Below are 27,286 nucleotides of genomic sequence, written 5' to 3'. Positions count from 1 at the left end.
TTAACTTGGTTCCTTCAAGTCAAACAAGCCACTTTTAAATAAAATGTACATCCTGTCTTAGCCTTATTCACAACCCTGACTATCTACACTTGAGTAGGAATTCAGAGAAGGATCTACAGAGTCCATCTACCTCTGTGAAACAAGCTAGTGTTGTGTCTCAAATTGCCTGCTTATGCACTATTCCACACTGTTATTGAGTTTTCTTATTAAGATTTCTAGATTAGTAAATACTTTTGAATGTAAAGTCAGAGTTTCTGAATTGAGACACAGCTCATGACAACATTCACAACGACAGTGAAAGGTTTAGACAGACCTTTATGTTAATATGTTTAACATTGCTGTGCACAAAACATTTTGTAGTTGGAAAAAAAACAACAACCTTGGAAATCTGCCATCTAATGAATGTCACATTTAATCCTCCAGATCTGCAAAAGATAAGTAGGCAAATATGTGAACAATAACTCTCACAATGACTGCTGCTGCTTCTGCAAGGACACTCAAAATCATGCTTCAAGTATAAACCGGACTCCTATGCTTGGCACCGGGCCATATCACACCACCCTGGCACTGATTATATTATCACACTTCCCACTAGGCTGATAACTCAGTGCAAGAAAGATTTGTTTTTTAGTCACTTTTCCCACTATGTACATTACACATATGTTCAAATGTTACTGTAGTCTCATCCATCTATCCCTGGGGACCTGGGGGGTGCCAGTCCATCACAAGGTACAATTGCACACTTAACTACTCACACACTACAGACGATTTAAAGATGCCAATCAGCCTACAACACATGCTCTTGGATTGGGGAGGGAAACCAGAGATCCCTGAAGTAAAGAAGTCACTTTGAACTAACTGTGAATACATCTGAAATAGGAAATAATGCTGAATTTTGGGTTTGGATGCATTTTGTGACATGGTGTGATTATAAAGGAACCACATCAACAAAGAAGCCTCTGAGGCTTCTTTATTTCTAAGGGAAATGCTCAGAGTAGTTTATATGATTATTGAATTATTTGGATAAAACTTTATTGCATCTCAATTTTTGCTTCCAGGTAAGAAAAAACATTATAACATGTATTCACATTTTACATCTGTATCATAATCAACACTGGTCATATTAATGGACCAACAATGTGTGCAGTCTCAATTGTCACATTTGAACAGCAGCAAATATTTCCCATCTTGTCAAACAAAGCTCTGTGTATGTTCATTCATTCATTCCAAACCCAAACACACACACACATTCTTACAGCAGGCCATACGTTTACATTTACATTCACGACATTTGGCAGATGGTCTTATCCAGAGCGACTTACATTTATGTTATTTATACAGTTGAGCAGTTTATGGTTAAGGACCCAGCAGTGGCAGTGGTGGGATTTGAACTCACAACCTTTCAATCAGTAGTTCAATGTCTAAACCACAAACATAGCCCACAAACAACAGATTTTAAGTATTGCACAATACATATATCATGTCCCAGAAAACCAAACGGAGAACCAAAATAATAATAATAATAAAAAAAGAATAACAAAGAAAAAAAATCCAAGCATGTTTTGTACTCTGTGATCACTGTGAAATTGTAAATATATATATGGATCACACTGATGCGGTTATGGCTCGAGCTAAGATTTATGAGACATGCTTTAAAACATCTAGTCATTGGATCTTGACACTAGTAAATAATTAGGAAAGAGGAGATTTTTTTTTTTTTTTTTACTTCCTGACCCACTGGTGGCATTTTGAATCTAATCACAACACATTTACTGAGGCACCATGCTTTTGTCTAATTGTTATATTTCATCTGAATGATTGTATTTGTTTACACGCAATGTTTTTGTGCCAAGGACTTATTTTTCTTTATTGAATAATATTGATTTATTTAAATATTGATTGTATATTATATTGTATTATATTAAATATTTTTCTTTATTATGATTAGAGATTTATCCAGAAAGAAATTAATTTGGTTTTGGGTAGCAATTCTTTGAGATGATCAAACCTAAGGCTATGAAATGGAAGCATTTCAACCCAAAGGTCACATTAAAATGTAAAAGAGCATGAAATGAAATGAATGTAAGCACTTGAATATCTGGTTCCTGTTTGTTTCCCCTTCATGCCATCTTCTCTAATCATTGCCACTTCACTGTAAATTCTCGGTCATTCTATTTAAGGTAGATTTTCCTCTACTGTTATTACTGTTTTTTCATTCATATGAAACCACTACAGTAACAGTTTTGCTTCTCTCGAGTGTGTCAATTTTAAAAAATAAATACCATGCCATAATTTGCCTTATAACTTATATCAGGGAGCCATCAAGTCTGTGCAGGAAAAAAAGCTAATTCAGGGGTGTCAAATATATGGCCTGTGGGCTGGATTCATCATGATAAGAGTTCTAATTATTTATTACAAATTATTTCTGAATATCTTGTTTTTAAGTTAAATTTTACAATTGAAAAACTTTTGAAAAAGCTAGTCGCTGTTTTGACACTAGGGGGCAACATCGAGTAATAAAGTAATCTACTGAAAAAAGTGCTAATGAAATGCCATTTTTATGTTCCTGTTTTTTTGTCAATAAAAGCAAGCTAAAAACTTGACATAGTATATAATCCCAATATTATATACAAGTGTGTGTGTGTGTGTGTGTGTGTGTGTGGGAAGGGATTTGGAATAACGTTATTAAGTTGAATTTGTTTACTCAGTAATAAACTGCAGCCTGTTGTGCACTGTGGCCTGTTATTTAAAATGACTGGACACTTCTGTTTCCGGTCATGAACTACATTCAGTAATGTTGTATGATACAGGATTCTGTGAAATATATAAAACATTGTAACAAGATGAACAAAAATAATTTCCCCTTATAAAACAATAGCTTATAATAAAAAAAATAAAAAATAAAAGACACATTTTATTTACAACACCAGTTCTTTCTCCCATGCGAAACATCCAGCAGGCTTTCCAGTGTAAGCGAGTCCTGATGAGAATAAAATAGAGCCCTATATTAAAACATATTTAAATACAAGTCCTCTGGGTTTTGTGTGGGAGCAAAGCACAGGTTCCTGGGAGTCAGCAAAGTGTGGAAATGGGGTCACCAGAGTTCACACTTTCGCTTAGGGTTCATTAGTGAATCCTCCTTACAGCCAAAGTGTTTGGAGAACTCGTGGGAGTTGGAGATAGTGCCAATGACTCTGAAGCGTGAGGGACTGTGGGGGTCAGTGATCACACCCTCGTGAGAGCTCTCAGGGGTCCGCACTGAACACCACACCTTTGACAAGGGGAAAACAAAAATGCTTACTCCAGTAATAACTCGTATTGTACATGTTTTCTTTTCCACCGTGTGCTCAGTTAATTGCATTCTTTGTAAACAATGAAAAAAAGAGAGAAAAACAAACCTGGGCAAAACTAACAAAGAATAGCTGATGATTTGTCATTCCCAGAGTGGGCAGCGTAGCCTCCTCCCCATTTTTCTGGATCCAGTTCACATAAGCCTGCAGCACAAGACAGCATTTAATACCATAATTAAAAAAAAAAAAAAAATACTAACTTGTTTTATAGCTTTCTCACTCTTGTTTATTTTGACTCATTACTGTTTTGATCTTTCAGGAATACAATTCACAAATCATCTCAGAAAAGCTGGGCTAATCTCAGAGCAGCTTTTATGACTTGGCAGAACATCAACAGGCAGAAGCTGCTATGAGATATTTTGTCAATACCAGGCCTGCTCTGTAACCTCTGACTTTTCGCCTGGTGGAAAGAATGAGATGTGGTCAAGGGTGACCCTTTCCAAGCCACCTGTTGTGTGTTCAAGGCTTTGCGAGAGAGACGCCCTGTTTTCTACTCCAGTTTTTCCAGCTTGTGGGTGCTGAATGGGAAGGGTATGTGAATGAACCTTTCACAGCATATTCTGGGTTGTTTTTGAGTGTGAACACTGACATTGTTATTGTTCTTTAAACTATAAAAGTGTGTCTTTTTTGTATGTAGATACAGTATATAGCGACAGGTGATTAGATCATGTACACATAGTTTTAAGACAAAGGGAAGTTCTAACACCAATAAACCTACTAAGAAATACATAAAAAATATTGGATGATAGTCTACACAAACCTTGTATGCTGCTTTGAGGCCACCATTGTCAGCGATGTTCTCACCAAGAGTGTGCTTGCCATTCAGGGCTTCCTTGTTAATGCTGTAGTTGCTGTATTGCTCCACCAAGCACTGAGTCTGCTGCTTAAATGCATTCACTGATTCGTTCTTCCACCAGGAGCGCAAGTTACCATCCTTATCATATTCTCTTCCTAGGAGCATAACCCACCGTTGCATTAACATACATCCACATTAAACACTCATATATTGATAAGTGATTGGTTCATTTAACAACCTTAGGCTTTATTTACTTAAATAATTGTAATTTTTTTGGGGCATCTACCAAGGGTCAACAACTTATTTACAGCTGTTTACTGTAGCTATATATAATAATGAATTGATAGAGATATGCCATGCCAGACTTGAGTGCTTTAATCTGGCAACAGTGAACCTTAGGGAACATCGTAATGAGTAATGACCAGATTCAGTGGTCAATAAATAAATAAATAAATCTATGAAGTGATGGGAAATACTGGGGAACAATTCTCAGCATTGGAATAAACTAAGAAAAGCTGTTTCAAACTGAATTAATTTTGCAGCCTCTTCAATTCCTGAAAAGAAATCCTCCAAAAGAACGCTGATCCAAGGTGAAGCTAGAATATACTGTAAAAGATCTAGTTCATATATGACTAAAGCAAGTGTAAAAGCCAACAGGAGTCACTCTTACATTAACATTACAAGCCAGCACTCTTTACCTTGATCATCAAATGCATGAGTCAGCTCATGACCCATAACGACACCAATGCCACCGAAAGTCAGGGCTCTGGAAAAACAAATATTAAACATTCTCTTATTCATAGCAACTTTTTGATTTTATACATTGTACACCAGTAGTAGGGTGATGAGGTAGGTAGAGGTGTGTGAGCTTTTTACTTTGGCCAGGAATGACTGTAGAAGGGGGTTTGAAGGATGCCAGCAGGAAGTACCATCTCATTCTTTGTGGGGTTGTAATAGGCATTCACTGTAGGTGGGGTCATACTCCATCTGTACAAGGGGAGGAAGAAACCTTTCAGCCAAATTCTAGTAAGCAAAGTGTAAGTGGGTCAGTAGAGGATGTAGTGTGTGTGTGTGTGTGTGTGTGTGTGTGTGTGTGTGTGTGTGAGAATAGGCCAGCTCCTTACTGATCTCTGTTTGGGGCTTTTCTCAGCTGGTCAGCCGTGACCCGGCCTGAGAAGTTGTAGTATTGCATGACGTTCTGGAAGTATAAATCTGGCACGACTTCAAACTAGAACACAACAACAACATAAATAAATATACATGCATAAAACTTTTTATCCTAGCGTTTGTCCTGCGCATTGGCAGGGTCCGCCGTTTGTAGCGGATCAATTGATTCGCATGATCTGGCACAGGTTTTACACCGGATGCCCTTCCTGTCGCAACCCTCCCATTTTTATCCGGGCTTGGCGCCCTGCCCGGGGATCGAACCTGGGCCATGGCAATGAGAATGGGATCCTGCCGCTGGACCACCAGAAGGCCATATGCATAAAACTTTAAACCTCCATATTTCAGTTGTTCCAAGATTTCAAGTAAACTCCACAATACTCAGAGAAACATGCCATTATTCAAAATTGCCACAAATTTTCTACAGATTTTCATGTGACATCTACACAACCCACACTCAGCTAAAACCCTCTTCGAAACATGAGCATCATACATGAGTACAGCTACCACAGAAAGTAATTTTTTGTGTCAATCAAGCATTTTTGGCTGCAACAATCACAAAAAAAAAGTGAAATCTGTGAAATCCTGAAGGGACTGATGTATATGTTGTACATATAGGTATAGGCCAGCACAGAACACCCAGCTTCCAGGGAAAGGGAACATTTCACAACTCAACTGTTTTAGCCAAGTTTGATATAGATATCATCATTATATACAGATCATAATTTTTTTCTTTCACACATTATATTTTCATGCTGCACTGTACATTTTCAAGGATCTGATGCAAGGAAAGATTCTATTTTGCATCTTATATAACACTGCATTACAATAACGATGTTATTCTGTACCTACTTCATTGAACACTTTGTCTAGCTCCTTGGGATCCATGATGAACTTTGGGTAGCCTATCATATTGTATATTGCATCCGCCTGGAAGGAAAGAACAAGTCACTTCTTATGGTGCTATATACAGTATTTTAGCACCAGGTGGCAGTGAAGAGTACAAACACTGGAACATGACAGTTTGATGAGTTCATTTTTTGCCTCTTATCATTGATTTATAACTAATTAAAGTATTAAATCATGACTGTCAAATCCGGAACTAAGAAACTTCTTACTAAACACTAATTAGTCAGATATGTGTACATTGTGTGTTTTCCTAGAACAATACAGCTCTGACAATAGTGTCATCTGCAAGCCAGCTCACAAATTCATATTAACATGCTTTTAAAAAAGGCGGACATCTTCAGAACAGAGGGCTTTGCACTTTATTGGTTCTCTGTGTCGTGAGAAAACATATGCAACTATAATTAACAAAAAAAAAAAACACACTATGATGTCTCATTGTTTAATAAATAAAGATTGTTCAAGTCAGTAAATAGCTGTAGAACGTTATCAGACCATTATAGAAAAATCATTTGGGACAGCATCACACCACCCTGATGTGGATTATTTTTCTATAACAGCATGCCCTGTTTTATTTCAGTGCTGTAAGACAATCTAATACTGCAAACAATATACAATGGGGTCAAAAATCCCATTTTGCTTGGGAACTGAACACGGGCTGAGAGCACAGGATCCTGCCATTGGATCACCAGGGACATTTGAAACAAAGAAATATTGAAAATACTTCACAATTTTTAGGTCTGTATTGAAATGTAAGCAATTTTGTGATATTGACCTCAAATAGATATTGATGTCAAATTTTCCTCAGCCCTAACCTATGCTGTTGCTTTGCTTATGCATGTGCTCAGATGACATTCTGATGGATTTGATCTAAATGAAATTAAAGGTTTTTCCACAAATTTGTGCCAGTTTGAGCATACTCTAATCATTAAGGCAAATTGAGAACATTACCAGAAACTCATGTACAGATACAAAAGATATACAAAGATTCTACTTTTCACTAAATTTGTTTGCAGTCTTTTTTGCATACAATACAGTTTGTAATTTCCATTACAAACTCAAAACTACAAATTGTATTAATGAGAAAAGTATGCAAAATAAAAGCATCATCACTAATGGTCTCAGACCTTTGGAGTCCACTGTACACATCACATCCTTTTTTAAAATAATTTTGTAGAGGTGCACAGAATGGGCAATTGATTTTTTTTTGTTAATATGTTTTGTTTTAGAGAACAGTCTGCTTCTCACCTTCTCTTTGGCTGCCTTTTTGGTTTCACCATCCATCCAACTCGCGTGTTTCAAGCCGTCCTCAAAGGCCCATTTGATTTCCGAGACCATATTTTCCGCCTGATATCCACACAAGGGAGAAGGTTAAGTGTGTTCTGCCTCACTGCTGTATTAAAGAATGCATGATAGGATATACTCACAAAGGCCTTGCTGTCCTCAGCGAAGGTGGCTTTGACAAATAGAGCCCCTAAGGCGAAGCCTAGCGCGCTGTCTGTGTCACTGACGCACAGTTTCCAGCGAGGAGTGCAGCTCTGAAACATTGAGCACAAAAACAAATCCAACTTAATACTCAAACCTGTTGTCTATTAGCTCAGAATAACCAAGTGGGAACAGCGAGTTCTCCTCATTCATATTCTGGCTCTGAACACTGAAAATGGAGCACTGCTTCAGGCTTTTTCCAAAGCAAAGCGCATCCTTAAATCCTAGTTCAACAATCAATCATAATAAAAGCAGTCTGGGATTTTGTTCAGAAGTCACAACACTTTATTTCTGGTAGCTGACAATAAAAAGTTCAACCAATTATTAAAAACAGACATCTCTAATTGAATTTTAATTGGTTTTCTGCCAGTCAGGCTTGATGGGCTGAATAAGATTTTCAAGAGAGGTAGGTTTAGATAACTTTGAGTGAAATGTCTTTAAACTTGGTGGCAGACAGCAATAAGCTACTTATGGTGCAAAACATGTTTTCAGTGTATTATTTTCTCTCAAGAACCTTATCTTTCTGAAGAGACCATAAGTCCCTGTCTAATGTTTTTATAGGCCACTAAAAAGCCCTGTCACCTCACCCTTTTCCTTTTGTGGGTGTGATGTTTACAATCCAAATGAATGACAGACCAAGCTACACAAAGAACGAGTAAATGAATGAAGAGTTGAGGGAAAAAATACAGTCTGTATATCAAGTCACATGAGTGGGGCCCAGCAATATAATGTGTCCAAATGTCATTGTTTTAGCCATCTAACTAGGATGAGCAATGGAATATCAGCAAAATTCTTTTAACCCTGTTTGCTCTTTCCTCCTTTTCATCACACTCACTCGAGTGCACACACACACATACGTACTGTACGTCAGCCGTAGCTCACAGACTCATAGCTTGTTATTTCAGCCTGACCCTCGAGGAAGATGAGGTCAGGAGAACAGGATCTCTGCCTGATAAGACTAGGCTGAGCCTGTGCAGCTCATATCAGTGTAACACACTGGGATTCTACACTAACCCTAGCCTACAAAGTTTTCCATAGTCACACAATTAAAAAAAGGTTTAATGATTTAAAAACTCCACTTTCAACACTTCCACTCTCAGTTCTGAACTCGCTTTCTATTGACCTACTTTCCAACAAATGGAGTATAAACTTTCCAATTTCCTCCTCTTTTAATGAGCTCTCTGAAGGTGTGGTTGATGATTTTAATGATACTTCATGACCTCAGCTTCAGCTGCTAATTACGTTCCTCATTATTACAGCAGGCTAATGGGTTCTTTTTTTTTTTTTTATGATAGATGATTAATGCCAGCCAGTAAAGTGTAGAAGAATGGGCCTCATTTATCATGCATCAAATTAATTTCTTCATAAATATCATTTATCATATATTCATAAAAACATAGTTGAATTGGAAAAATGTTCAAATGCTCCTGACGTTGTGTAAATTGATCATTTTACCATTTATCCATTTCACTGTATGCTTTGCTGCTCATGAGTTTTTTTAGGCAAATCAGCTGGGTGATGAACACTTGTGATTATTTATAGGTTTTTATCAACATACACATGCATAAAGAACATCAGCTTTAATGAAACTTGGTACTGACCTTCTTGGCACCATACATGACTTCAAGGAAACGCTGCTCAGCATCCTGGAATCTCTGGTCCAATATGGACACCATCTTCCTCACCACTTTCATGATCATGTAGTTATTCAGCGTGCTGCATTCACACAGGGAGATCAGCTCAGCCATTTGTGCAAAGTTAATAATGAGACAGAGATGAGGTCTATAATGTCACACACCTAAAATTGTGGGTCAGGATACAAATGAGTTTTTTTTTTTAAAAATATATGGGTATTTATTCTGGTCTTCACGTATTTGGTTTTTGGTAAATGGTGGTGAGGTACCTCTTGTTGGTTTTGCTAATAAGCTGTGAAACTTTCTGGAGGTAGTCAGTGGCATAGAGCACCACAGGCTCTGATTCATTAAGAGCAACTGGAGCAAACACTGCTTTGAGAAAAGGCATCCAGTCCACTGCAGGAGCTAGTGTCTAAAGGGTTAACACAGACAGAGAGAGAGAGAGAGAGAGAGAGAGAGAGAGAGAGAGAGAGAGAGAGAGAGAAGCTATAACACCACACAAACAGTTTTCAACCTTTCTATTCTCAAGCCATAGTGTGACTCACTGCTAAATCTTTAGCTTGAATCTTATGATAGATGAGCTCTTCATCCCTTCTCTCGTCCTGAGGAACCGTAATATTGGCCAGGGTAGTTTCAAAATCTACAATCTCCTGCATCAAAGTGCGAGAAGTCTCCTCTGAGCCGCCCAGCAGGACTCCCAGCTCTACCAGGAAGCTCAGATATGCTTTGAGATACTACAGGCATTAGAAACCATGACATTCAGTTAGAGACCTTTGAGAAATGGAAAGTCTTAGAATAAGAATAAATAACTAAAAATGGAGCTGTTTTAGCTGCTATAAATAACTTATTTTAAAAACAACATATTCTACAATAGTCTGAGGATGAGAAATGTCTTTAGAGTATAACAAAAACATTAATATTCCAAGAGTTTTAAAGCATCAATTATTTTCATTTCTCCAGTTATTCTTCTAGATACCTTCTCATTGGTGGTCTTGTTGAGATAGTACTCCCGAGACGGCAAGCCCAGTCCAGACTGATCCACCTGTAGGATAGATGAAGCAATTGTTTAAAATTTTGTCATTCTCCCACTCCTAAATTATTCATATCACCATAAAACATAAAAAAATACTGTAGTACTACAACTTGGCCAGCAGTGAAGGAGGTTGTGCACCTGGATGATGTTGCTGCTGGAGTTCTTGGAGTCTGTGCTGACGTACACAGTGAAGAAAGGCGAGGTGCGGTAGTTAGCTGACACAGTGCGCAAAACCTCCTGGAAGTTGTCTTTGTCCCAGGGGCCATTCAAGGCCCAGCCTCCTGTCTGAAAAAAAAAAAAAAAAAAATTAAAATAAATGAAAGGAACAGGCGGATATACGTTTTAGTGCATGAAGCATTCGTAATTAAGCTCATTATATCTAACCGATATAATTAAGCTCATTATACCATACAATTAAAATTAAGCTCATTATACCACACTGGGTGAAACTTAGTACTCTGGGTGTTCAGGCCACTTGGTGGTGTAGATCTTGGTGTCTATAGTCTGTCTACTGTGCAAAAAATAAATGCAGTATAAAGAAAATATTTAGGATATCGACAAAAGCTGCACATCTTTCAAAGTAGTAAGATATCTATCTGCATACGTATTTTGAGCTTTCTCTGTCTCAGTGTTGTGGAGAACCCAATTTAACTTTACCATTAAAAAACAATGCAACAATAAATCATAGCTGATGGTTAGAAACTACATTATCCTGGTTATATGCTAGATAATTAAGTTTTTTATTACATGTCTGTGCTTTCATTCAGGTGAACACTGTCACTGGTTGGTCACTGGCTGCACATTTAGGGACAGTAAGACAAACTGGATTAGTACAAAAACAGAAAATGACCCTATTTTACACTCTGGACAATCTGGTAGAAACAATATCAAAGCTCAGAGATATTGAAGTGACAGTTAATGTACATCTGGGAGTTTACTGGAGGAGGAAAAGAACTGATGATTTTCAGAGTAAGTTATTAATACAGTGATGATTGTTGTGCCTACACAAACAAATTTGTTCTCTCATCCCTCCTGCTACTTTTAGCCATCTAAAATGCATGAGCACATCACACTTCATTATCGGTATACCTGGACTGATCATTTCCTCATGCCTGGTAATGCCACTCCCCAATAATATTAACAAACAATGAAACAGTAAAAGACTGATTTTAAATGATCTAGTGTTAGAAATAATTATAAATGAAAGAATTTTTTTTTGACTGTATGGAGGTGCAGTAAAAGTTCACCTGGTTGATGAACTCCTGTAAAGGACGGGCTCCCAGCTCCTCGATCTTGGCTTCATTCATGCAGGCTTTGTAGTATTTCAGGGACTTCTCTTGAGCCTGACTCAGGCCCTGCTGACCTGTGCTCTCTAAATGGAAATGTAAAGAAGATTATTGTATTCATCCAGCACAGATATACACATTTAGATTAAGAACAAAAACACTGAAGCCTCCAGGATCATACCATACAACACAAAACATTAAATTGACTTTTTCAGTTTGTTAATTTCTTCAGTTTAATTTTTAATAAAACAAATTGTCAAAAAAAATTGCCATGTGACATAAGACCATTTCTTCTATCAAAATTTGTAATGTGTAATAAATATTTATTTAGAAAATGATTTCAATAAAAGTTCATTTAGTTTTGAGTTCATTTTTAATTAATATATATATGATGATTTGTTTTTAATGAAAATATTTCTTCTTCTTCTTTTTTTTTTTTTTTTTTACAGGAAAATTAATGAAAATAAATAGACAAGTATTAAAGAATTGAATGAATTTAACTTCATTCCACTGACAAAATATTGGTTTCTAAAACTTGTATTGTACCGTATTTTATTCACATGCTGGAATCTAAGACTAACACCGGATTTTACACAGGTTAAAAAATACTTTTATTTTTAAATCTGGAATTCAACACAATTCTATTTGTTTCATATAACTGTAAAAGTAAAAGTAAACAGTTCTTGGTATTGGTCTGACCTAGTAAATTCTTCATGACTGCCATGTTGTGCTCCCAGAGATTGCTGAAGGTATCCCATCGTGATTTGCCTTCTGGTAGCGGATTTTTCTTCATCCAGCCACCACACGCATAACTGTAAAAGTCATTACATGGGTCCACTGAGCGGTCCAGAGCTCCCATTACAGCCGCTGCTACACTCACACATGGTTCAGTCAGGCAAAGCCCTGGGTGTGCTGAGGAACAAATAGTAAATAAAATAATTACAACTTCCTTTTAAAATATTTAACTATGATAAAATAATATTTAAATCCAGTCTGTTACTCTGATATAGGGGTCCAAGCATTCTTGCCCATTTATCTGTCCAGATAAAGACAGAAAATGTCAGAAAAAACAGTTAACTTGTGATATATGAAAGAGGTTCACTTCAATAATATTATGTGGTATTGTTTATTCAAATAAAGTCATTGTCTTATAGTCTGTATTAAGTTTTAGATAGTCTAGATAGGATATGCCCCAACACACATACTGGAAGAATTTTCATTTGGCTATTCCCTTTTTCTATTGAGTTTGTATGTATGCATCTATACTCCAATCTCTGAATGATAATGTTTTAGGTAACAACTGTATTGTATGTATTAGATTTCTTTTTAGACTGGTATAAATAACTAAAATGAAAAGGTCTTGTTTGGATTAGAACAGTGGGTTTTTTTGTGGACCCTCATAAGAAAAACATTGGACCTTAGAGAAACAACCGTAGCCTAGAGAGATAAAACACAAGTGAGCAGGAAAACAGGCCCAAAAGCAGCAAATGTAGGCCCGAAAAACAAAAAGGCACTTTGACGGGGAAAAGGAGGGGTAAACATTCTGGTCTGGGCACATTTTTCAATCAGTAGTCTTTACATAATGCAGTGATTTGTCATGCAGCATTGAGCTAGGGTGGCTGAATAGGAGGAAATAGCATTCGCTGGTATGCTGTTCTATGATACAAAATTGACTTTTGAACAATAACAAAAAAAAAACCATGACTGACAGATAAATGCCTGGTATGTCAAGTGAAAAACATGCAGACTTCCAAGAATGCATGCGTAAGTCCACCTAAAGTGTGATTTCCTTACTGGTTATCGGAAATCGCACTGGATTTCCATTCAATATCATGGTCTTTCAGATCCCAGAAAAAATATGAAGAAAGTTATTTTTAGAACTGGAAATGTTTACATATAAACAGACATGACTGGACAGGATTATCAGCATGGAAAAAGTGTTATCATGCCATCTCTACTTTAAATAACTCGAACAGGCTGTGTAGCATTGAGAGACATTCAAATGCAAATAGCAGCAGTCAATACGCTGCATTCCTATTACATCTTCATCAAACCAGAGAAGAGATCGGTACCAGAGTGTGTAAGGGGACAACAGAAAAAGTGCTTTAAAATTTTAATTGACTATTTCAAACATTAAGAAAAGAAATTTAGTCAAAAAACAGAAGTGACTGAATTAATCAGTGATTGCTGGCCACCCGATCAGTCAAGTGTATAAATGTCGCCAGTGATTTTTACCTTTGGTGATGAGACAAAGACAAATTTAGAGGCTGATAAACAGTGATACCTCATTTTCCATTCTGTAATGTTCGCCTCACACCTCCAGTGTCCTGGGTTCGAGTCTTATTCCCGCTCACTGTGTGTGTGGAGTTTGCATGTTCTCCCAGTGCTTGGTGGGTTTCCTCCCACAGTCCAATGCTTTTAGGCTGATTGGAGTCTCTAAATTGCCTGTAGTGTGCGAGTGAATGAGTGTGTGTGTGTGCCCGGCGATGGGTTGGCACTCCGTCCAGGGTCTATCCTGCCTTGATGCCTGATGACACCTGAGATTTCTCCCCGTGACCCGATGAGAGATCGGATACGCGGTACAGACATTGAAATGAAATTTGGCAGTGATGTCATTTTACCATAAATGGATGTTTGTCTTTCAGTAGAACTGGATCTTTAAATGCAATTTTCTTCCATACCTCTGCTTGAGATATGTGCACATAATGCATAAGCAGTTGCATAAGCATACACAGGATAAAATATTGTTTTTTCCATCACTCACTCTCGTTATAATGCAGACCCAGTGTCAGGATGCATATGAATAACGCCAGAGAGAGACCACACACCACAACAAGGAGCTTCTTCTCCACATGGCTTCGCTCAGACCAACACCTGGACCCCAGTCTATGCTCCAGCACCTGAACAAAAACGTTAAAAAAATTAAAGGCTTAGGAAGAAATTGTACATTATATAGCATATGTTTTCTCATGTTAGTGAATGACCAAAAGAACAAAACAAAACAAAACAAAACAAAAAAAAAAAAAACACTGAACACAGCTGATCCTTAAACAGAAGAGATTTATTTTCATAGATTATTCTTTATCCTAGACATCCAGTCAATGAATGCACACCATTATCATTCTCAGACACATTTGTGAGAGGGATCATCATTTGTTGTCTTGTCACTAGCAGTGCCATATGTCAAACCACAGCTATGATCTGGGGTGATGCCATTCTATTCATAGGTGCCACCTGCTATGATTATTGTTTTTTCTAAATCCTGCCACAATGGGCCTCATTTATCAGTCTCGTGTGTATAAGTTGGCACAAACCAAATGAGCAAAAAATCTCATTTAGATTTACAAGTGTTTAGGCAAAACTGATTTCGTACATCATATTAACGTATGCATGTTGACTGCCAGTCACCTGTAATGTGTGAAGCATGTACATGCCACAACTCATTTGCATTTAGAGACAGCCAGAAAAGTCCATAAAAGGAAAAATTCACACAAAGCAGAAAGGACATGACAACATCTCACTTAATGGTGAAAAGAATATCTCAGAAGTAAAAGTGAAAGAAAAAGGAAACCCCAAGCCTCTCACACAAGGAAATGGTGATGTTCGAAGTGTCTTGATGCCTATCAGCTACAAGTCTCTTTGGCCTCTCTTGCAGTAATACAGAACTGACAAGTACCAAAAAAAAGTCTTTAAATATCTATTCCATATTAATCCTTTTTTTTTTTTTTTTTTTTTTTTACCAGTACAGCCTTTAAAATTTTAGATATGAAAAAGCACTTGAGAGAGCAGAAATGGCTTTGATTTATTTAAGATATAGACATTTGTGTGAAAAAACACTAAACCATTTTATTTATTTATTAACCTTTTCACTATATATTGCCCCTAATAGGCTAGGAAAAAACAGAAATACTTATGGAAAAACAACTTCATATTCTTCAAAGCCCTGAGTGTCTACTTTCTTCAGAGAGTCATTACTTACTGGAATTTGTGACCCTACACTTTGTGACAATAAGAAAATCAGTGCTGAACATGGACACAACCACAACAGGCTTAAATTCCATTTTTTGTTGTCTGTTAAAAAGAGTTAAACATGCAAAGACCAGCGTGTTCGTTACATACACATTTCTTTTTTGTCTTATTTAAATACCTAGACGTGTTTCTCTTAATTTAAACTTTGCATTGGATTGCTTTCTTTTTCATATTTTTTAATTCATTAATATGAATCAAAAAGGTTTTTACAAAAAGACAATTTCATTACCTTTGTGCATATCATTTGAGATGTGTAATCTATAAATACGATAAGTGTAATAATCAATTTTTCACTGGATATTCACAGAATTTCATTGGCTTTACCGGAATACTACACAGATCAGGCATAACATTATGACCACCTGCCTAATATTGTGTTGGTCCCCCTTTTGCTGCAAAAAGAGCCCTGACCTGTCAAGGCATGGACTCCACTAGATCCCTGAAGGTGTGCTGTGGTATCTGGCACCAAGATGTTAGCAGCAAATCCTTTAAGTCCTGCAAGTTGCGAGGTGGGGCCTCCACGGATTAGACTTTTTTTGTTCAGCACATCCTACAGATGATCGATTGGATTGAGATCTGGGAAATTCGGAGGCCAAGTCAACACCTCAAACTCGTTGTTGTGCACATAAAACCATTCCTGAACCATTTTTGCTTTGTGGCACGGTGCATTATCCTGCTGAAAGAGGCCACAAAATGCCGTTTTCATGAAAGGGTGTACATGGCCTCAAAGTAACATGGATGGCAGAACCCAAGATTTCCCAGCAGAACACAGCCCAAAGCATGACACTGCCTCTGCCGGCATCCTGGTGCCATGTGTTCCCCAGGTAAGCAACGCTGCACCCGGCCATCCACATGGTGTAAAAGAAAATGTGATTCATCAGACCAGGCCACCTTCTTCCAATGCTCTATGGTCCAGTTCTGATGCTCACCTGCCCATTGTTTGCTCTTTTGGCGGTGCACAAGAGTCAGCATGGGCACCCTGACTGGTCTGCAGCTATGCAGCCCCATACTCAACAAACTGTGATGCACTGTGTATTCTGACACCTTTCTATCAGAACCAGCATTAACTTCTTCAGCAATTTCAGCAACAGTAGCTCATAACACCCCACAAGAGCTGCAGTTTTGGAGATGCTCTGATCCAGTCGTTTAGCCATCACAATTTGGCCTTTGTCAAACTCGCGCAAATCCTTACACTTGCCCATTTTTCCTGCTTCTAACACATCAACTTTGAGGACAAAAATGTTCACTTGCTGCCTAATATATCCCACCCACTAACAGGTGCCATGATGAGGAGATAATCAGTCTTATTCACTTCACCGGTCACTGCTCACAATGTTATGCCTGATCAGTGTAAATGTCTTGTTAATGCAAATGATTAACAAATATATTTGTTCACATTTATATGAGACTGAATGGCTGTAAATAAGAATACAGGTTAATAAATAACATACTGAAAACATACACTAGTTTACTGATCATATCTGGTTTGTGCCCCAGATTTTCCACAGCAGAAAAGAATGCTCAAGAACTGGCTTCTTAACAACACCGACACTGTTTTTTTTGTTGTTAATGAGTGCCATGACTTGGTTAGCCACTATACTGAGTCATTATACTGAGCTAGTTTAATGTAGCCCACAATTACATCTACCCATAACACTGCCACAGGAATAAGAAACCAAAACTCTTTGTACACCAGAGGCCTATCTCTAGAAACATGAGTTAATGTTTACCTAGCTATATTTAAGCTTAGTTTAATCTTACCCTGGATTTTCTTTCTTTTTACCAGGTTAAATTGCCATGGCAACTCATGTTGCACAGCTATGCTGCTCCTGGGCAAGTTATGTCCAGGATCACAGACCATAAACAACTGTTAGATTAATCAGCTGTTAGAAAAATTCGAGCAGGCCACCTTCATCCATTGCTTAATGGTTCAGTTCTTAAGCTCCCGTTCCCATTGTAGGGGCTTTTTGCTGGTGGACAGTGTCAGCATGGACACTATGACTGGTCTGCTGCTACATAGCCTCATACACAGCAAGTTGCAATGCACCATGTGTCCTGAACCTTTCTATCATAGCAGCCTTTAACTTTCTCAGCAATTTGTTTTACAATAGCTATCCTGTGGGATCAGAAAAGACGGGCTAGCTTTTGCTCCCTACATGTATCATTGAGCCTTAGGTGCCCATGACCCTGTCTGTTGTTCATCAGTTGTCCTTGTTGGACCACTATTGGTAGGTACTTTCCAATGCATACAGGGAACACCCCACGAAACCTGCCATTTTGGAGATGCTCTGACCCAGTCATCTAACCATCACAATTTAGCCTTTGTCACACAGATCCTTACTCTTGAATCAGCTTGATAAATGAGACCCAGTGTTACCACAATAGTAGTGTATTATTTACAAGAAAGCTTGCATTTCTTGTACATAGCTTGCATTTGATACGTCCCTTTGCTCGGATGCCATAGCAAGATCACACACTTGCATGCACTCACACACTGTAAAGTAAACGCATTCTTTGTGTCAGACAGGCTTGGTTGGAACTGCCCTAATGACTTACATGGACTTTCCATCATGATAGAGTACCACATAAGAGCAGTTAGTGGTGCAACGAAAGGAGACAAATTATCCGATACAACTAAGCCACTGAATGCACACAGATTCATTTAATCATGACCTAAAACTAGACTGACAGAGCAAATGATTAAGCCTATTTCATGAGACAGACTCCAGAAACACTCATTCATGCATTCATTTAAAAATCATCAACAGATTCACAATTTAACAAAACCATGCATAGATTCCACCTCAGTTATATGGTCAAGTCTAAATACTTGACTTGCTATTGTAACAAATAATAATGGTTTAAGAACATTTTGTGAAGTGTACAAAAGAAAAGCCTGTGTTGACAAGAAACTTGAGGAAGTGGGTGGTGTTTACATTCTTCTAGGTGAAAGTGGGCAGTCAGATACGAATCTCATGATCTCAAGAAAGACTAGCATGAGAACATGAGGGTTTACTTCAGAAAATACATCATCCTGGTTAGGGCCACTATAGATTACACAACTGATTTGTTTAGATTTTGGGAAATAAAACCAACTAAGCAGGTAAATTCCTTTGCGAACAGCCAAAAGTGGAATTTTACCCACAGTCCTAAAACGTCTACCCTGTACCATTGTGGACTAACACAAATTGCCACTAAAGTGTTTAAAACATGTTTACAGGTCAACTCTACTTAAACAAAAACAAGGCAAAATCGATGCAAGCTGCTCAAAATCGGGCTTTTGTGCCACTGGAGTAATTTTAGGTTTCTTTATATGGCTGCAGGCAGTTCACCACATGAATTCCAGCATTTATAGCTGACTCACTTAGAAAGCGATGTGCAGGTCAGAAGACAGAGGAAAGGGAACCTGTACAATCAGAAAATAAAAATATCATGATATATAGATATAGATTAAAGTGGAGACCTCTACCAATTTACATTATGGTGGAAATATTCCTACTAACATTGGGGCTTTTAATGGATAAAATAAATGCGTAAACCAGACTATAGTTTGGACTCTTTCGGTGTCCTCACATGCTTCAGTCAGGCGCAGTGGAAGTCTGTCATAGGTCCTTTCCTTTCCCCATCAGGAAAGGAAAAAGGATTTTATGGCTGTAGTGTAAGGCTAGATGACCTGGTAAGTCTCAGAAATAGTTTATTACTGTATTATGTGGAAAAATTGTAGTTTCTGATTTGTGTTTTTTCTTTGATGTTAATGATTGAGTTAAAAAGAGGTACGTCAATGTATTCAATGGATTTTCTCTGACTCTATAAGCATAATAAGATTTATTGCTCTCTCAAGCTGTCATTTAAGTAGTGCTTACTCTAGCTGCTTAAACCTTAAGCTATTTTTCATTCCAATACTGCATATTTGTTCTTCTTTTTATATGCACATTATTTGTACTCTCAAAGTCAACTATGGTTTGGAATGGTTTCATATGTCTCTGGCTCAGTTGGTAAAGTGTGCTGCATGCTAATTTGCACATAGTACCTGACCTAGTTGCAAACATACATGTTCATCCGGTTCAAATTTACATCATATGTTAAACTGATGACTGGAAGGTATTTGTTTTTATATGCATGTTGCTATAGGCTCAGGGTAACCTCCCTTTTCAAGACAAACCTACGCCCATGTTGTGATATATTGGAAAATACTGTGCAATATGTGTGCAGTATGTCAGTATACACTATTAGTTAGAGAAAACTTTGGACACAAATTAAATATATATTTTCATTGCCTTAAAACATTTTAAGGATTATGGTTTGTTTCTAATACAGATATAAAAAGTGAAGTTCACACCTACACATAATTTGATGCATTTTCTCATAAGTGTTTTTTTAATTAAAATAAGTAGATTTTACTTACAACAGGATGCTCCCTCGTGTAGCTGGCTGAGAAGCAATACTATTAAGCAATTTAAATATAGCATGTAAACATGTTTCTTGGCCATTGGGTAATTAGACAAATGTTTCACAGTGACAATTTGATAAATGTTATTTCATTGTGTTAATGTCTTCGTTGTCGCTATAAAACAAGGGTCATGAGGGCCATAATCTAATGCTAACCTAAGAATGCAAATTTGTGACAGTTTAATGAAATGAGGTAGCTGGATGTGTTTGGTCCACAGGACTTGAATTTGTGATGTGTGTTCTATAATATTAAACAACTGCTTTAAAAAATTAACAGCAGCTTTCTGTGATCAGGTGTGCCCAAACCTTTGACTGGAAGTGTATGCACATTTCCCACCAGTTTATTTGAAAGTATATATTATAATGCAGATGTGTAATGAAGTAAAGGAAATACTGGTGACTCTGTTGCTGCAGGAGGCATTGTACAGGCATGGTTTGTTTTTACCTTGGGATCCAATGCAAAAAAAAAAGTGACAGGTGACCTTTAATATTTTTCTTCCTGATGGGAGTGGCTTCTTTCAGTGGTCCTTTCACAGGGCATAGGAGCTCAATTAATTTTAATGGGTATGAAAAATATGGAAATACTATGTTATAGCTTTTACACTTACCAGATTAAACAACTATGTTTTTTTTGACTGATGTCAAATTATGGGATGAGATAATGTCTTTTGGAAGATTGGTGATCATCACTCTAGTCCAGATTGAAAGACTCTAGTGGCTAGTGGGGTCCAACAACATAACCAAGACAATTTGTGATTTTTTTTATTTTTTATTTTTGTTTCTACACAGATGTCAGCATTACTGGTTGACATATCATGGACGGCAGCTCCTCAGCTGAAACTAAATCCCAGCAAGACAGAGCTGCTGTACCTCCCTGCAGATGTAACCTCATGCCATGATCTCAGGTCTCTCCATCTGTCACTGCACACAACCTTAGGGTAGTCTGCACAAGCAAGAACACTTTTTGCCTCAGAAAAGACATCAGTAACTATACTGGTTTATCAGACCATTTCTATCCACAGTAGCCACTCAGGTGTCTGTTCAGTGTCTTGTCATTTTAAGACTGGACTACTGAACCATCCAGACAGGTTTGACTCTGCATGTCATCTGATCTCTGTACAACTTGTTTGAATGATTTTTTCTTTTTAAACCAACTTTTATTGAGAGATTTTAAAGACTTATGACAGACAAGTACATGTAATTCAACTGGACAAAAATACAGTGGTTTATTGTTCACTAACTCTTGTCCCTACATTTATACATGTTTACAAAACCCAACAGCAAAATTTTAATTTTCCATGGAAATTTGTTTTTTGTCCGTCGGTCAATTTTCATTTGTCTTCATAATTCACATAAAATGTGTTGCACACCAGCTCAGCAGGAATATTGATTAATCATCAACAAGCATCTCATTTTCCATATTTAGGAATTAACAATATTTAAATAATGAGCCAGCAGAATTCCAGATTTTAATCAAAAATTCACTACATTATAATTTTTCATTCGTGTTTGTCTGAACCTAACCTTTTCACTTTGTGCCATATTTCTGCTGAGCATGAGCAGTTTATTAAAAGATGGTCAATAGATTAGTCTTCTTTACAATCATCTACAGTACATTCTTTTGTAGTATCAAAGCAACTCCATTTAACTATGCATCACACTGCTAACCTGTGTACACTTTTTAACCACATCACATTGCGAATGTTTTTTAGAAATGCCCTTTGAGTTTATGTTTTTAACATAGTGAACACTCTCTTTTAGCATAACAATTTGTTATCCATCTCCCTTAAGTCCCTGTTGGTCTTTATATGAAGGATAAATACCTACCTCCTTGTTTGAATTAGCATTACTATTGAGAAATTGTTTTCTTTTTATACTCTACTCAACAGGATTTGGTATCAAGACTGATGGTACTCCAAAGTCCTTGACTGAATGAGCTTGACCTAATGAGACTACAAAATATTTCTGTAAGTTGCTCTGGATAAGTGTGTCTGCTTAATACTAAATGTAATCCTGGGTGTGAGACAGGATAGGATGCAATTTACTACAGGGCATGAACAATGCATACACTGACAGAAACCTGAGCTCAGGAATTAAACTCTGGAGCTCTGAGGAAGCAACAAAACCTGCTGTGCCACAGTGCTGACCTATCAATATATGATAAATATGTTACCGGGTCAGAGCACTAAATACCTTGGACAAAACATGGTTTAAACAAGTAATGAAGCTGAGGTTTTCCATGAAGAAATTAGAGAGAGAAAACTCTGCTCAAAAATGACATTAGAAAATGAGCTTGTGTCAAGAAATTGAAAAGGTTATCCCTGTGCAAATTTGCAACCTAAAAACCTGACCTAGTGTGTAAATGCTAGCATCAGAAGTTTACAGGTCATGAAAATGAACTGGCACATTAAGAGCTCACCAAAAAATCCTGTCTGTGGAGAGAACAATCAGCGACATTGAAGCACCCTGAATATTTGCTTATCTGTGGTCTATTTGTTTCTACAGGGAGCTCCAACACATGCTGTGGGTGGCTTTTACAAGATTAGCAGGTGATGTTTGAATATGCTGTGAGAGATTTTGCTTTTGGTTAAAACATTACAGTATGCAGACTTTAACATGTGTATTTGTGCTATAGCTGATAAGAAACTGTCAACACATACAATCCCTCATATCATTTTACTGGAATTACCCCAGATATGATTTAATATCATGTTTCACAAAATTGGGTCCATAAAGCAGAACCAGGCAGTCTGTGATTTTGTAATTTTGTTAGTGGTACAAATCCATCATTATTAATGTCTTTATACTTATAAATAATACCAACTGGAATCTAACAGCTACAATGTTTAAGAAAATGGATTCCATGGGTGGAAAGTTCATAAATAAAAAAAGGGTCTCTGGCTCCAGTAAATAGGCAACTCATAACTGTACATATGAAACAACCTTTCAGCTATTACCTATTTTTTTATATTGGTTTATTTGTAAATGAAATCGGCTTTTAAAGTTTATTTCTTGTTTTAAAGAGGTTCCTGACTATATAGATTTTGAGAACATCTGATTATTTTAGTTAACCAAAATGTACCTTTAATTAAAATATATAGATGACATTAATAGTGCCTTATATACAGTCAAGGGAAAAGCAAGTAAGCACTAGATGTTTATCAGTTTCTCGTCATTTTGGAGAAATTTAACAACATTGTTTCAGTAGTGATATTTGAGGACTCTCTTAAGATCCTATCACAGCATTTCTTCAGGGTTGAGGTCTGACCTGGCCAACATTGGCTTGACCACTTCTTAACCATTCAGATGTCAATTTACTGGTGTGCTTTCAAACTTTCATACTTGTCTCATTGACCGTAAGTTTCCCAGGTCTGTGGATTCAAAACAAGCCGAAATTATCCCCCCACCACCACACCACCATGCTTGACAGTTGTATGCGTCATACTCTTTGTTTGGATTTTGCCAAAGATGGTGCTGTGCAGGAGGACCAAACATCTCCACCTAGAAATGATCAGTTCCATATCCAATCATTTCCAGTACTATGATGTAATTTTGCTACAATTTACCATTTTCTTTTTGGAGAGAAGGCACATTTTCCTAGCCATACTTTTCATTCTTTTTGTAATTGTGCTTTTGTGAATATAAATGTCTAATTTGTCTAATGTACTTACACAGGCCTATAGGTCATATGGTGTAGCTTTTGGGTTTCCCTTTATATCTCTGAGCGTTAAACATTCTGACCTTAGATTAAATTTGCTGGGTCGGCCATTCCTGGGAAGGTAACTGACATTTGTAAACTATAATTCTAACTGTAGATGGCTTTAAAAACCATCCTAGACAGATCAGCAGCAATAATTGCTTCATGACTGATGTCCTTTCTTGCCATGATGTGGCACACATTTGCTCCATTTGCTCTGCTTTTATTTCAGGTAGTCATGCTTCTTGAAGATTATCTAATCTTGTATCTAATCTTAAACACATGGCGCCTCTCGTAATGAAGTAGGAAGGGTTTTTCTTACTCTTATCTGGTTTCTATATTAAAAGGTTTACTTCAAGGCTGACTATTTAAACCTACTGTGTTCTTTTCTTGTTTATCCCGAGGTTTCTTTATAGAAGGTGGTGAGGGCCACAAAAATGTTATTTAGACCCAAATAAATTATAATTGATGTGTTTTCTTTCTTTCTTTATCCCACTACAAATCTTCCTTAATATTTGGTCCTGAAAAGCTAGATAAGAAAACACACTACACTATTTGTACATCCATTTTATGCAATTGTATTGAGTTACATTAACACAATCTGTGCGTCTACAGTCACCGTGAAGCCATGAAATAAAATCAAACTGCATATTCATTCAAACCCAAAACCCTGGTATTGTGAGGCAGCAACGATTATAAACATGCCATTGTACCACACGAGTTAATCAAATTAACATTAATTTAATACTATAGCCATTTCTTCTTGTAAGTGCCACATACGCGTGAGACGACATAACAGGATCATATTAATTCTGAAAGAATGAACCACATTCACTCAACATAACTAAAAATAGTAGACCAGATTCTTACTTAAATTACATTTGGTATAAGCAATGAAATCATGTCAGCATATGAAATGAAATCAATTAAATCATTTTTTTTTTTTTGTAAATTATACATAATATTTTCTCAGAAATCTGACTGGCCACATATTCCACTTTTTAGTGTACCTCCCCACAAGAAATACTGATTACATAACTTGAATAAAGTAATAATTTAAGTGTCCTTAAAGCATAGCCAGGGGGTCTTTCTACCGTGGAGGAAATCAAAATTGTTAAGCTCTGTTTGTTATTGTTTTACTGGTCACTCGAATTCAACATTTTATCCAAACCTCAATTACTCATTATTTAAATAGAATAATATATTTTCTTTAAAAAACAGTGCTGAGTAGGGCTGTAGAATAGATTTAATTGTTAAAGGGGTCCCTGACAGCATTAACAAGCAATTACCATAAAAAAAGTATGGAATAGAAATCGTTTATCACAAAAACAAGCCAGAACAGGATGTATGAAAACAAACACAAGTTTGAACTAATATTCACCTACTGTATTAGACTAGATGCAAATGTGCAACAAACTCAGCAGCAGGAAATGGCACCAACGGAAACATATCTTACACACCTCATGACAAACTGAACTTATCTACAGAGCAATTCATCTGCTGCTATTCTCTCAGCCAAAACATGGGCAGCTTGCAGGCTGACAGCTGCAGAGGTGTTAAAAGTTCTCAAATACCCTTTCAACAAGAAGCTTTTGTTAAGACTACCTAACAATTCCTTATCTCTCAAATGTTAGCTAGCGTGGTAATAACTTGGATGATATAAAATAGCTGAATAAAGTTTACCATAGCACCAGAGCGATGGGTTTTGGGTTTCAGATTTGTTAAAATTTAAATCTGTGACGAATTTAGGTTCCTTGAGGCTTTGAGATTATAAAAAGTCGCTTTATGATTGAACAAAAACAAGACAGATGTTGTGATGTGTTCGTAGTAAACTGCATCAAGTAAAAGTCAATTGTATGAAGTGAATAAAACCAACATAAAAATCAGGCTACATGACAATACATACAGAAAGCTCTTACCTGAACGGTTGGAGACTGATACAATCTGTCAGGGGTGGTGTCTATCAGCTCCTCTTCGTCTGAGGTAGCTCGCTTGTAGGATGACATCTGGAAGGTTAAAAGGAGAAAAGATTCCCTCAGTGCCTCCATACTAATACCAGGTCCTCACTGTTCACTGTGTGTGTTTGTTTTTAAGCCACTGTAGTCTGTGAGAATCCTTGGGAAAGAGGTTCTCCTAGGATCCATCAGAAGGAGTCTGGATAAAGACTACTTCAACAAACTCGAGCAATCTCTGTCTCCAGAATGCAAGAGTGTAAGGGGTCGCTTCCTTCACCTCCCCCACCTTCTGATATCTCTTCCTCAGAGCCCAAAGTTTCACCTTTTCTCTCCCACAGATAGTAAACTCTCCCTCAGGTTTAAACTCCAAAAGCACTGTCTGTCAGAAATACCCCTGTGTTGGGAGCATGATATGCTCTACCATGTTCTGTTCAGCAATTCTGTGGCTTTAACTTTCTCCCAGTAAGCTTTGACAGTCCATGTTGGGCAAGACGCACACAAGAAAAACAAAGGGGAGAAGACCTGAACAACTTGTGTGCGTGTTCAAAAAATAAGGGTGTGCGAGTTTGTGTGGTTCAGAAATGACAGAGAGAGAGAGAAAGAGGAAGAGAGAGTGCATTCCATAGTGTGGTTTCATTTAGAACAGGGAGGGAACTTTTAGAGGTTTGTCTCCGCCCAATGTTTCCTGGACCTAAGACATTCCAGGCCAAGGGGTGGGGTGTTTTTTGTCTTTAAAACACACAAGGGCACTCCCACTCCAAGGTCCTGTTGTTACTGTCACCTGATAGGTTTGACAAAACCATGCTACCCTGACTCATTCAATAAACGATCAATAAACACTTTAAATCAGCAATGTTGATTTAGTTATAATAAACAAAAGAACTATCCTGTTCCACCACATTATATCAATTTGTTCCAGCTGAAAATGAAACTATAAAAGGTCAATGACGCTTCAGGTGCAAGACTTTCTTGCTCACATTTCACCTTAGAATATTCTGTTCTTAATTTGAAACTGAAATAACTCAAGCAACCTCAATATCAGTACAGCACTGGATTTCTTTTCATTCTTCTATTTTTTTATCAAATTTAGAGAATATCTGGCTTCTCTTATGCTGCCTCTCGAGTTCTTCTGAGATATTCTGCTATTCCCCGAAGGCCAAGCCTCTGTGGTCTCAGTGTCACTCAAGATTTTTTTTTTTTTATCAGTACTACTCAGAAGAAAACCTCAAACAGCTAAAAACCTTACCACACTCCAGCCCTTAGTTAGAAACTGTGATGTTTTGTTTAACATCTCAATCCAGAAAGATCCAAACCCAGCCCACTATTGATAAGCATTTGGTTTAGCATTGCCCAAATCAACTTCTTATGACGTGAAAATGGCACGACAGTTATCTTGTGGGTGGATATGTGCGTAGTGGTGGTGTGAGGTGAGAAGGACTAACAAAACGATGACTTTTTCCTTGGGAGACAGTGAGCTCTGTAGGAATGGCATATTAGGGGAG

General features: G+C 37.3%; 1 protein-coding gene across 2 annotated transcripts; it reads right to left on the bottom strand.

Annotated features, from left to right (window-relative positions):
• On the bottom strand, positions 1-26,395 carry ece1 (endothelin converting enzyme 1). Of its 2 annotated transcripts, XM_058373478.1 has the most exons (19): positions 25,749-26,395; positions 14,419-14,554; positions 12,655-12,690; positions 12,354-12,566; positions 11,616-11,740; positions 10,507-10,653; positions 10,312-10,377; positions 9,881-10,069; positions 9,605-9,747; positions 9,303-9,417; positions 7,644-7,754; positions 7,465-7,563; positions 6,163-6,240; positions 5,271-5,374; positions 5,023-5,133; positions 4,845-4,912; positions 4,111-4,301; positions 3,399-3,494; positions 1-3,271 (listed from the first exon to the last, which is right to left on the bottom strand). In XM_058373478.1, exons 1-19 carry the CDS (start codon positions 25,875-25,877, stop codon positions 3,095-3,097), a joined length of 2,334 nt encoding a protein of 777 aa, XP_058229461.1. In that variant the 5' UTR covers positions 25,878-26,395; the 3' UTR covers positions 1-3,094. The 2 variants fall into 2 exon arrangements, with proteins under 2 accessions (XP_058229461.1, XP_058229462.1); XM_058373479.1 differs by lacking the exon at positions 12,655-12,690 and having other exon boundaries at positions 25,749-26,394.
• Positions 26,396-27,286: the final 891 nt, after the last annotated feature.

Source organism: Hemibagrus wyckioides, linkage group LG21 (assembly GCF_019097595.1).
Source record: "Hemibagrus wyckioides isolate EC202008001 linkage group LG21, SWU_Hwy_1.0, whole genome shotgun sequence".
In the NCBI taxonomy this organism is placed as follows: domain Eukaryota; kingdom Metazoa; phylum Chordata; class Actinopteri; order Siluriformes; family Bagridae; genus Hemibagrus; species Hemibagrus wyckioides.
Note: the sequence above shows the minus strand (reverse complement) of the source record. Positions and strands in the feature narration are given on the sequence as shown.

What these genes read in the sequence shown, in the direction of transcription:
- ece1 (XM_058373478.1), bottom strand. Translation starts at nt 25,877, where the DNA reads ATGGAGGCACTGAGGGAATCTTTTCTCCTTTTAACCTTCCAGATGTCA. An exon ending in ATTAGCAAAACCAACAAGAG is followed by an intron (nt 9,418 to 9,604) that starts GTACCTCACCAC and finishes GTGTGAATGCAG; the next exon opens with CACGCTGAATAACTACATGA. An exon ending in TCATGCATTTGATGATCAAG is followed by an intron (nt 4,302 to 4,844) that starts GTAAAGAGTGCT and finishes TTATGCTCCTAG; the next exon opens with GAAGAGAATATGATAAGGAT.